At 34.0% G+C, this 12657-nt stretch overlaps 1 protein-coding gene across 1 annotated transcript in view; it reads right to left on the reverse strand.

Annotated features, from left to right (window-relative positions):
• The window catches only part of AQR (aquarius intron-binding spliceosomal factor), a 108096-nt gene that overhangs the window by 30304 nt on the left and 65135 nt on the right, over window positions 1-12657 (reverse strand). Inside the window, exons 20-23 of the mRNA XM_008571346.1 lie at window positions 10333-10443; window positions 7622-7731; window positions 3293-3518; window positions 109-246 (exon numbers count right to left, since the gene is read on the reverse strand). Of these exons, the coding sequence (XP_008569568.1) occupies window positions 109-246; window positions 3293-3518; window positions 7622-7731; window positions 10333-10443 (585 nt within the window). The remainder of the gene's footprint in view (window positions 1-108; window positions 247-3292; window positions 3519-7621; window positions 7732-10332; window positions 10444-12657) is intronic.

Below are 12657 nucleotides of genomic sequence, written 5' to 3' on the forward strand. Positions count from 1 at the left end.
AAAAAAGGGCCGGGTAAATAAAAAAAAAAGGAAAAAAAAAAAAAAAACAAAAAAACCCCAGCTGAATAGATGATGAATTAATTAAGAAACTAAAATAAAAGTCTTTACCTTGAAACCTAACTTGACCAAGTCATGACGTTTTAAGGCAGCATGAGTACAGGTCATAGCAATAATTTTGGCTTCTTTCACCAGAAGGTATTTAGATCTGTCCAGTCCACTTCGAAGCAGCTCAGACGCTCTGAATTCCTATGGGAGTAGGGAGTAGTGAAAGACTATTTTAGGAAAAAAAACACACGTTATGCACACAATCATACAATCCAGTCAATCAGACTTAATTCCTGAGAAATTTATATAAATATACCTATAAATAAGCCTATTGAATCATAATTCTATTCATATTTAATTAGATTGAGTTCAAACAATATTGTTTACAATATAAACAAGAATACTGAATAAAATATCAATTACCATAGTACCTATATTATTCAAGGTCCCTCTAGGAAAACAGAAACTATTTTAAGAATTCATATCAAAGGAACTTTAAGCAAGGAACTAGTTACACAGGTGATAGAGGAGCTAAAAAGCCAATCATGGAATGGTAAAGTATCCTGGAGATTAGCAATAGCAGGAAGTCACTACCACTCCTAGGCTAGGAAGGACGAAGGGAGGAAGTGGTGTTATCAAAGCCCAGGGTCACAAAACCAACTGGAACCACAATGAACCAGTACAGCAGAAACTGGAGTCACAGAAGAGATGAAACCCAAGGCCGAAGAGGAACTGGTAGAGAAATACCCTGACTTCTCTCTTTCTTCAACTCCTTCCACATCTCTCATTGGCTAAACTCAGCCAGAAGTCAGCTGACATAGGAGACTGGGAAATTAAACCTGCAAGGATCAGCCCAAACTTCAACCATGGCAGAGGATCCTCCACAGAGCAGAATAGGGGATCAATAAGAGATGGATGGGAGGGGCAAATTGGCCAAAGCAGAGTACCCAATATCAAGTTTTATCACATCTGAACATTATCCATACTTACTTCAAACCTTTTTAATATTTTTGTTTTGTTTTTTAAATAATTAAAACATTGTAGATACAGATGAGGTACCTGTATATCCTTCTCCCTACCCCTTCCCAAGGCAGCTACTGTTATGAATTGAGTATGTTTTTTATCTTTTTACTTTGTGTTTATATAATCATAAACATAATATAATTTTGTTTTGCAGGTTGAAGAATTTTATTTATTATTCTTATGCTTTATATTTATTATTATGTACCTATCATCCATCCACCTATCTATTTATGTATCAATATTTACTGAAAAATACTATGTATCAGATATTGTTATAAGAAGTAGAGATGTAATCATATCTAAAAGATGCAAAGACAAAAGAGACAAAGTCCCTGCCCTTTCTACCTGGAATAATCCTAAACCTCCTTACTGAGGAATCTGAGCCTGAATGTAATTCCTTTACAAGACTACTGTAGTTTTCCACTGATGTTTGCTATGGGACGTTCAAAAACTAGGAGACATCCTAGGAGGCCCCTGGATTCCAGACATACTCTTCTGTGTCCCCTTTATGTAGTTATGACTCTTATTTCACTTTAATAATCAGGATCAATCATCAACATGGCAACCTCACTTCTTGCCTACTGATCAAGAAGCATGAATGGCCATGTGGCAGTCTCAAATTCCAATTCAAAGACCTGTTGCTGAGTTTCCCGGTGGAAGCATTCCTTTTTAAAATGCTAAGACCTTCACACTGGAAAAGCCAGAATAACAGGAATCCAATTCATTCTTAACTTTATTTCCTAAACTAAAACTATAAGTGTTTTCAAAAATCTTATTTAAAAGTAACAATCTGATTTGTAAGATTAGAATATTCCACATTTACTTCACTTGAAAAAAAAAAAAAAACTATTGTAAATAGAGCTGTGACAAACATGGGAGTACAGGTATCCCTTCGATAGGATGATTTCTATTCCTTTGGGTATATACCCAGTAGTGGGATTGCTGGATCATATGACAGTTCTATCTGTAGTTGTTTGAGAAACCTCCATACTGTTTTCCATAATGGCTGTACTAATTTACAATCCCAACAGTGTATAAGGGCTCCCCTTTTTCCGCATCCTTGTCAGTATTTGTTATTCTCTAAAAACAGCCAGTCTGACTACAGTGAGATGTTATCTCAATGTGGTTTTGATTTGCTTTTCCCTGATGATTAGTGATGTTGAGCATTTTTTCATGTACATTTTGGCCATCCATATGTCTTCTTTTGAGAAATGTCTATTTAGCTCCTTGCTGATTTTTTAATTGGATTATTTGTTTTGTTTTACTGCTAAGTTGTTTAAATTCCTTTTATATTTTGGATATTAATCCCTTGTTGAATGTATAGTTTGCAAATATTTTCTCCCATTCTGTAGGTTGTTTTTTCACTGCTGATTGTTTTCTTTGCTGTGCAGCTTTTTAGTTTGATATAATCCCATTTGTTTATTTTTGCTTTTGTTGTCTGTGCCTTTGAGGTCTTATAAAGTCTTTATCCAGTCCTATATCCTCAGGTATTTCACCTGTTTTTGTCTATGGTTTTATAGTTTCAGGTCTTATATTTAAGTATTTAATCCATTTTGAGTTGATTTTGGTACATGGCGAGAGGTTCAGGTCTATTTTTATTCTTCTACATATGGATATTCAGCTCTCCCAGCACCATTTATTGAAGAGGCTGTCCTTTCTCCAATGTATGTTCTTGGTGTCTAGCCAAGGCATGGAATCAACTTAAATGTCCACTGATGGATGACTGGATAAGGAAAATGTGGTAGATATACACAATGGAATAAAAAAGAACGAAATTCTGCCATTCGCAGCAGCATGGATGAGCTTGGAGAAAATTATGTCAAGTGAAATAAGCCAGGCACAGAAAGAGAAATATTGCATGTTCTCACTCATAAGTGGGAGCTAAAAAACAAATAAATGAATGAAGCATAAAGAAAGAGAGAAAGATCACAATAATAAGTTGAATTTCAGAAGATTTCAGAACTGTGATTTCTAAAGGTGAGAAAGGGAGAGGGACAGGGTAGTTAGGGAGAAATTGGGTTAATGGACACAAAGAATGATTATGTTTTGTAATGATGAATATTCTAATTATCATGACTTGATCATCACAGATTGTACACAGGTATTGATATTTAACTCTGTAGCCCACAAATATGTATAATCAATTATGTTTCAAATAAAAAAAACAAACTAAGCTAAATTAAAAATCTCTAAAGGAAAGTTCAAAACACTTGAGAATCCTTACCTCGAGTTGAGTAAAGATTTTCTTAATATGCCTAAAACATCCTTCGGCAATTTCCATGTCTCCTTCATAAGATCTGCCTTTAAAAATGGGTTGAGGGGCATTTGCAAAGTATTCATGGAAAGGGAAGAAAGTTGAGACTTCTGTAACATCCGGCAAGGTACTGCCTTTATTTTTCACTTTGCTGATATACTCTTCCCAACGAGACATTACCTGTAGGAAAAAAGGACTTGAGGTTAATTTTGCCAACAAATTATTATGTTTTAAATGATAAAATAAATCTACTAAAAGTAAGATCTACTAGGTAAAGGAAAAGGAAAAGAAATGCAAACTTTGATCCAACAGAACCATTCATCATCCAAGTCACTGATAGATTGTTCTTTTATAAAAGTAACTATACGACTGGAGAAAAAAGACTGTAATAAAAAAATGTGGAAACTGGAAAGAACCTCATGTTCATCTCATGACTCCAACTTACACATTTCAGATTCGCCATTTATACACAAAATAGTTTATTACCAATGCGCTGAAGAGAAAAGAAAACTCTCTGGACAAAGACCTTTATAATTTTTCCAATCTCTGTAGAACATTTATAAAGAACTTCAGGTTAAGCTGAGTGTATATTTGAAAGCTCACCTTATAACTTTTGTAATATAGTTCAATTACATCCTTATATAATATCAGCTATGTCTCTACCAGCCAGTTCCTACTGAGCACCTCAATTTTGATAATTCTCCCAGGCCTTTTTCTGTTATAATCTTAGTGTTTCTCAAAGTATAGTCCTTAGGCAGAATATCCGAGGAGCTAAATAAAAATATAGATCCCACCCTCACCTCTACCCCTACTGAATGAGAGTCTCTAGGGACAGGGCTCAGGAATCTGACTTTGTGATAAAACTTTCCCAGTGAGATCCCTGTATGCAGAAAATTGTTGCTCCACACTATAAAGCATCAAGTTCATTTATCCCAAATTTATTACATAAGCTTCCAGAATTTATAGATTATTTCTCCTACTTTTAAAAGTAGTTTTCAGTGACAGCCAAGTGATTTTTTGAGTCAAATAAGCATTTAAACATGATTTTTACTCCATTATTCAAAGTTGTAAACTTTGTAGAATACTAATGCAGTCTACTTTGTGAAATGATGCATGTCTTCTCAGCTTTACAAGAAACCATGAAATCTGCTCATTTTCAATGGACTCAACTGGTTTGTGTATCCACTTAGTCAGCATAAGCACATTCTTTCACATACATTTAAAAACATAGATGTCAACATAATTTATATCTAAGATACATGCATAGCATTAGCACAAAGAGAACAAATACAGTTATACAAAATTCATTATTTGATTATGTCTTAATCTATTTAAAATTATTAGTAATCCAACAGACTATTAAAATTTATTTTTATTCACTTTATCTGACATTCTTTTTCTCATTGGTTTACATATCCCCAAAATTAACCCTAACAAAAGCAAAAGCACACCTTTAAACTGAAGCAATAAAAATTTTAACTTAAACTCCTACTCTTCAATTAGTTCTAAGACATAATTTAAATTTTGAAATTTGAAAGAAGAATATGATTTTCTTTATTAGTTGATTAAAGAACATAATAAAAGTTACAGAACTGTACTTTTGTACCACTGGGTAGCTAGAATATTTAATTATATTTCTACAGTAAAAAAAAAGAGAGAGACTGGAAATTCTGTCGATAGCAAGAAAGAAAAATCTTTTTAAAGTATCAACATTGGCCTTTTGCTGACTGAGTCATCAAGCAACGTTTCCCCCCCCCCCCCATAATAAGAAAGCAGTACAGTGCATTCTGGTGCTAGCTCATCTCATCACAGACCAAAAACACATAGTTTGAGTACCACTGGTTTACACTATCATAAAAGTAGATCAGTTCTAAAGACATTGAAAAGTAGTTTTTGTTTGTTTGTTTGTTTCCTTTTTGTCTTTTTTCATGTCTGGCAACGGATCGCAACCCTCAGTGTCGCGCCCGTACCGGACCGGGACCAGCAACGGGATCGCAACCTGCGGTGTCGCGCCCGAACCTCGCTCAGCCAGTGAGCAGGAACCGGTCTGTATGTGGGATCCGAATCCTCGGCGGGAGCGCCACCGTGCTCCCAAGCGGCGCACTGTAGCAGTGCACAACCGGGCCGGCCGAAAAGTAGTTTTAAAATGTATTTGATATTATCTATCATCTATATATCCCAGCACATAGCTTGGCCACCAAAGCTAGCAGGTTCATAAATATTTATGAGTATTTTACTGAATGAATAAGAAAACTGAAGTTTGGAGAGTACCTTGCCCAAAGACATGCAGTTAGGAAAGAAAGTAGTGAAACCAGAATTAGATCCCAAAGTGTATCCTCTTTCCACAATAATAAACAATCTCCTATAACCTCACCTTGCCCAAAGACATGCAGTTAGGAAAGAAAGTAGTGAAACCAGAATTAGATCCCAAAGTCTATCCTCTTTCCACAATAATAAACAATCTCCTATAACCTTTAATGCTTAAAACAAGACTAAAATAGTTTAATCACTGCTATTCACATGTTTAAAGGTTCAGTAAAGGAAGAAGTCATGTTCCTAGCTGTTCCACAGTTCAAAGATTCACCTTTGAGGCAGCAAGGAATGAACAAGAGTAAAAAAGAAATATAAGATATGGTATATGTTTTGAAGAATTTTTTAACTTAGAAGGATATAAACATTATGGCAGGTAACTTTTTTCTGCTTATTTATCTATAGTTTAAAATTTTATCTATAATAAACACTTTGGTAATGAGAAAAAAAATCAGAAATGTTTATAGAGTGTACTTCTTGGGACATAATATTAAAAAGATATACAATGGAACTTCTATGTACTATCTGCTTAATTAGTACATTATTATACTTTAAAAATGAGGTCTATTAATTATTTTTAGAAAGCAACGTACAAAATAACAAATAATAGCCTGGTTACAGAAAAAAGACTAACAAAAAGTTATTTTGGCGTAGTGGAATTATAGATGATCACTCCCTTTCTACAACTTCACTAGGTTTTAACATTTTTTATTTAGGGAAGTGATATTACTTTTACTGTGAAATAATGATCACTATTTTTATTTTTAATTATAATGAGAGAAAAATAAAGAATATGCTCAATTGAACAAGCATGTACTTACTAATCAGACCTAGGGCTTAGCTTGTGTACCAAAGGGAAAAAATTAATTTTTTCCCCCAGAAATTTGGTGGAACTGAAAATCATTTTAAAAATTCTATTTCTGTTTTATTATAATGTTCTTTAAAAAGTATAAATTCTACTGCAATATAATCATAATTACAGTATTAAGCATTCAATATCAGCACCTTTTGTTCACTGAAATCTGAATTACAGCATTAAATTTTAGAGTCTAGTCCACTTTTGCAAGTTAGCTTTAACATGAGGAAATACCTAGGGAAAAAATTCAGAGAAGTATCACCAGATGATCCAAAGCTGAGGATCTATAGCCCCAAATAATTTATGGCATGTTGTTCTTTGCCCTCTGTGACATATTGATTTCTTAGAAGCTAAATGTTTGGTGAGCTCTGTAATTCAAGAACTCAAAATAGATGCGACATAATAATTTAACACTCTTTTACTGTCTATGATCAATTTAGCCAAAGATCACGTTCAATAGCCAAAGGCTGTGTTAAATATGTTCAGCTATTGATTATGCTTATTGTCTGAAATTGCTTTAAAAATGGACTTAAATATAAATTAAATGAGTTATTATAAAGCAATTCCGTAGGAAAAAAATTAAATACTAACAGCAGAAGAAATTTGATTTGTAAAATTTTAGTCAATTTACAATATGTAATATTAAACATAAAGCTTAGCTAAACTGGATCTAATTATACTTACAACCGCAATCATTAATCATTAATTTACATTTCACTAAATAAATCAACCTCTTAAGTGGTACCTAAAATATATGCAAATTAAATGTCTGGATGAAGTGTGAGAAAGGAGTCACCTAAATTTGCAGTTTTGAATTGCCAACATTACAAATTACTTCAATAAATAGAAAGCAAACAGCAATCTGCAATTTTAAAAAGATGAACAAAATAATTCTCTTCATTGAAATAATTGTATACTTGATGAAAAATGGCATTAACAGACCGAATTGGAGCTGAGGGAGATCATGACCAGACTATCAGGTCAACAGATAGTCTAAACAGGTTACACTAGAAATTTCAGGATTAAGTTTGATCAGTCATTGCTCTCTTCACCTGGTGTTTCTTTAATTAAGAAAAAGAGAAAGTTAAAAACTCTTTTGTAAACTGTCTCGAAATTCACCTCCACTTGCTCACCTGCTGAAATCTTTCTCTGTCTCCAGCTCTTCTTCTCCATGACCAAGACGCAGTAGGTGGCGCTCGTCAATGTCTAATGCCATAATTTTCTCAAACAACTGGTTCAGTGCCTAGAGAATAAAACAAAAAGGGTGATGATGAGTTTCTATGAATCAGCAGGCACCGTTAAAAATAACAAAAGCTAATATTTAGAAGGATAGGACAGAATAAGCATTGCACAATTAGATAAGAATTCAAATTGGAAACATAAGGAAATAAGTCTTATATTAGGCCATTTATAATTTAAACAAAATAGTATATTTATTGATTTCTAATCTTGCCATCTACGTATACTTGGCCAAATAAGTAACTGGAAACCATAAAAACTACCTACCATTAGAACTACTCTGGTTCTAATTTATAAAAAGAGAAAGGCTAGCTCAGGTGCTATTTGTGCTAAATCATAACAATCCTAAAAAACATCCACACTGAGTTTCATTTTATTAAACGGCATTTCTACGGGTTGAAGAGAACTGAAAAAATTTTGCAGTTGGAGAAAAACAGTAAAAAGGCAGTGAGTGTATAGGTAGAATACATTAAGAGAACCAAAGAGTAGAAAGGTAAAGTGATCATTCAAATCTTAGGCTGAAAGTCTAACATACTCTATGCAATGAGCAGAACACCTTTATTGCCAACTATTCTGATGAAAGCCATTTAGAAGTCACTCCTTTCCACCTATGAAATATTCCTATTTAGGGTTCCTCAAATTCTAGTATTCATTACCTGAACCCGTGCAGTTCCAAGGTCTTGCAGAAAAGCAAAAATTTCAAAGTATGGAAAGATAGAGTAAAAAAGACCTCATTTAAAAATTAGCCCCCATTCAAGAAATCTCTCCTTATTTATCACTAGTTCAACCCTGCCCATCAAGTCAACATCCAGTCTCATAAACATCCAGGCTGTATAACGTAAATACAGATATCTTTTATCATCAAAATTCTATCAATTAGAGCTCAGAAACTGAAGAGATTTAATGTGAATTTTCAGAAAAATCTCCCACTATCCAAATTCTCAATACTCATCATCCAAAATTCAGGGCTCAACAGATCAGACTACATTGCATTACTCACTATCCAAACTCAGAAAACATAGATTTGCAGAGCAAAAAACACCCACACATCACAATCTCAGAAAAAACTACAAGATTTCATTGTGAATTAGAGTGATGCTGGATAACTGCTTGAATTACATATGCAAATGAAGAGCTAGCAAACAAAACAATTAACAATTGAAGGGAAAAAAAAATCAACACTTGATGGACATCAAGGAGGATGATTTAAATTTCAAAGGACCAAGAAAGGCCCTTTAGCTTGCAATGAATTATTTGGCTATTTCTGCAAAATAACCTTCTCTATGATTGTGTTATATCAATCATAAGTATCACAAGTACAGAATACTGTAGAAAGTTGTATCAAGGTATGAGAAAACTTAGTAAAATATCCTATGTTAAAACAACATGTGAAGTATTCTTTGTTCATTCTAAGAATTTACAAATAGTTATAATTATTATAACTAAATTTTATTAAACAGAAGAAAAAACTGTATCTACTTGTAAATTCTTAGAATGAACAAAGAATATTTCACATGTTGTTTTAACACAGTATTTTTGTTTGTTTGTTTCCTTTATCGAGACAATGTCTAAATCAACCACCATTCCAAGTCAACTCCCCTGCCCAAATTCAGTATATTGTACAACAGGCCACCATTAGTTACAAACTTCAAAAGTATTATAAAAACATGACAGATGAATGAACTAGATAGCATTACTTTAAAAAGCTTGTAGATTTAAAGCTGATGAATAAGGGCTGGCCAGTGAGCATGGTGATGATAACACTAAGGGCCAGGGTTCAATCTCTGTACCAGCCCAGCTGCTTAAAAAAAAAAAAAAAAAGTTGATTAACAAGAGAATAACTGACATTTAGCACTCCAAAACCCCAGTGCTCCTTTGTAAAGTCTCTTCTAGACTGGTCAACTAATGTCACCATTGTTAATATATATATACTCTGAGAAAATAATTTCAGAGGTTTAGACTACCATGCAAGTTTCATAATGTGTTTCAGGATATTCTGAGAGCTACCTGTCATATTTTACACCAGAGCTAATAATTATTACTTTTTTTTTCCCTCACTTCTGACAGCTTCAGAACAACTAACACAGCACACATCATACTCCCATGTAATATATATTCACATGTACATATCACAAGGATTTTAAATTCAACCCAGTATTAATATACTTTAGACCTTAGTCTTTTAGGAATATTCATTCTAGTAAATGAAGAAAAATGCTACTAGTAAGGGTTAATTAAGGCTTTCAATCTTAAAGTAAAAGCTCTAGCTTAGTATGGAAGAAGAAAAAAAAGGCAATTTAATTTAATCTAAATATCTGACCACATATACAAATATTCTTAACTTTTCCACATTTTCACTCCTTCTAGTAGAAATTAGAGATTGTTTTTATTTATCGCTCAAAGTAGTCTAGTCATGAGCAGTGATAATCCAAGAATAACTTAATAGCAAATACTATACTCATCAGCTTTTCCTAGTATTCTGTGACACCTATGATCAGGTTTTCAAACAAGCAGAAATTGTCTACATTTTGTTTTCATGCATCCCCTGCTCCTTGCTTAGCCCCACCCCCAACATGCATGCACACATCTACACAAAGTAATTTACCTGATTGGAATGAGTAACAATTAGAGTCCTCTGCTCTGGGAAATTGTGATAGATGTTGGATATGATTTGGACTGCCACATCTGTTTTTCCTGTACCAGGTGGGCCCACAACCTAAAAAGAAGGTGAACACACAGCAATCTACTGAGTTATCACATTGTTAGAAAATGGAAATTCTAAAACTGAAAGATAAAATAACAAATAGAAAAATTCACTGAAAGGTCTCTATAACAGAAAGGACAGAACAGAGGAAGAGTCAGTGAACTTGAAGATAGATCAGTAGAAATTATGCAACCTGAATAACAAAACAAAGAGATTGAGAAAAATAGAGACTAATGAATCTCTGGGACAATACTAAAAGACCTAAAATGATGTAACTAAATTCCTAGAAGGAGAGGGAAACATGCAATACAGAAAAAAAATTTGAAGAAATAATGGCTGAAAATTTCCCAAATATGGCAAAAGGCATAAATCTACAGATTTAAGAAGCTCAGCAAACCTGAAACAGAATAACCTCAAAGAAATTTAAGCCCAGACACACAATTAAATAGCTAAATACTAAAAGAAAAAATCTTGATAGCAACCAGCGAAAAATAATACATTATATATAGCAAAAGGATGGTTCAAATAACTGGATCTCTCATCAGAAAACATGAGCAGAAGCAAGTGGAGTAACATTTTAAAAGTGCTGAAAGGAAAAAACTGCAACTCAGATTCTATGTCCAGAGAAAATATCTGATAAGAATGAAGGTGAATTTCAAGGTCACATGAAACAAAAAAAAAGGTAACTCATTGCTAGCAGACCTGTTCTACAAAATGGTAAAAGATCTTCAGACAGAAATGATACCAGAGGAAACTGAGAATATCAGAAATTAAGGATACCGTGGCTCACTCAGGAGAGTGCGGTGCTGGTAGCACCAAGGCCACGGGTTCGGATCTTATATAGGGATGGCTGGTGTGCTCACTGGCTGAGCATGGTGCAGACAACACCTTGCTGGGGGTTGCGATCCCTTTACAAGTCAGAAAAAAAAAGGAAATTAAGGATAAATGGTGAGTATAATAATAAACTATTCTTTTCCTCTTTAGTCCTTTAAAACATGTTGACAGTTGAAAGCAAAAATTCTAATACTGCCTGATAGTATCTTCAATGTATTTAGATGTAAGAAATTAGACAAGCACGACATAAAAAAGGAAAGCAGAGGAATCTGTACGGGAGTAAGGACCCTCCATTCATCCCAAAGTGACAAAATACTGATTCTAGGTAGGCTGTGAAAAGTGTGAATGTTTAAAACTCCTAGAGCAGCCACTCAGAAAACACCAAACAAGAAACATAATCAAACAACATGGTGAATAATAATAGCACACTAAAAGCTATTAAAATAAGCCAACAGAGGGCAGGAAAGAGGAAAAGGGGAACACAAAATAAAGGGAACAATTGGAAAACAAATTTAAAATGGTAGGCCTAAATCCAAACATATCAATAATTACATTAAATCTAAATGTTCTAAACACACAAATTAAAAGACATAGGCTGTCAGAATGGGTAAAACAACATGCCTCAAATATATGCTGTTTACAAGAAACTCACTTCACATATGATAGGTAGGTCAGAAGTAAAACGATGAAAAAAAAAATCACGCAAACAGTAATCAAAAGAAAGCTGCAGTAGCTATTTTTATATTACACAAAGTACATTTCAGAGCCAAGAAAATTGCCAGTGATGAAAAGAGACATTACATAATAGTAAAAGAGCCAATTCACCAAAACAACATAATAACCCTGAAGGTATAGGAACCATTCACAAAACTTTGAAATACATTAAGCAAAAACAGATGGAATTAAAAGGAGTAATAGACAAATTTATATAGCTGCAGACTTCAACATTCCTCTCTCAGTAATCAACAGAAAGAATAAACGGAAAATGAGCAAGGATAGGGAAGAATTGAACAATACGATCAACCACATGGATCTTATTGACATTCATAGGACACTCCACCCCAAACAACAGAATACACGTTCTTTTCAAATGAGATACTCATCAAGACAGATAATACTCTCAGCCATAAGACAAATCTTAACAAATTAAAAAAGCAAAAAACAAAAAATTGAAATCATATAAAGTATGTTCTTTACCCATGTTTCTCAGGCCAGAAATCAGTAACTGAAAGATAGCAGGAAAATCTCCAAATACTTCCTTAGAAATTAAACATGCTTGGGCCGGCCCGGTGGCGCACTGGATAGTGCGCCGCTTGGGAAGCGCGGCGGCGCTCCCGCCCGAGGGTTCGGATCCCATATACAGACCGGTTCCCGCTCACTGGATGAGCGAGG

The sequence above is a fragment of the Galeopterus variegatus genome, unplaced genomic scaffold (genome assembly GCF_000696425.1).
Source record: "Galeopterus variegatus unplaced genomic scaffold, G_variegatus-3.0.2 Scaffold683, whole genome shotgun sequence".
Lineage (NCBI taxonomy): Eukaryota > Metazoa > Chordata > Mammalia > Dermoptera > Cynocephalidae > Galeopterus > Galeopterus variegatus.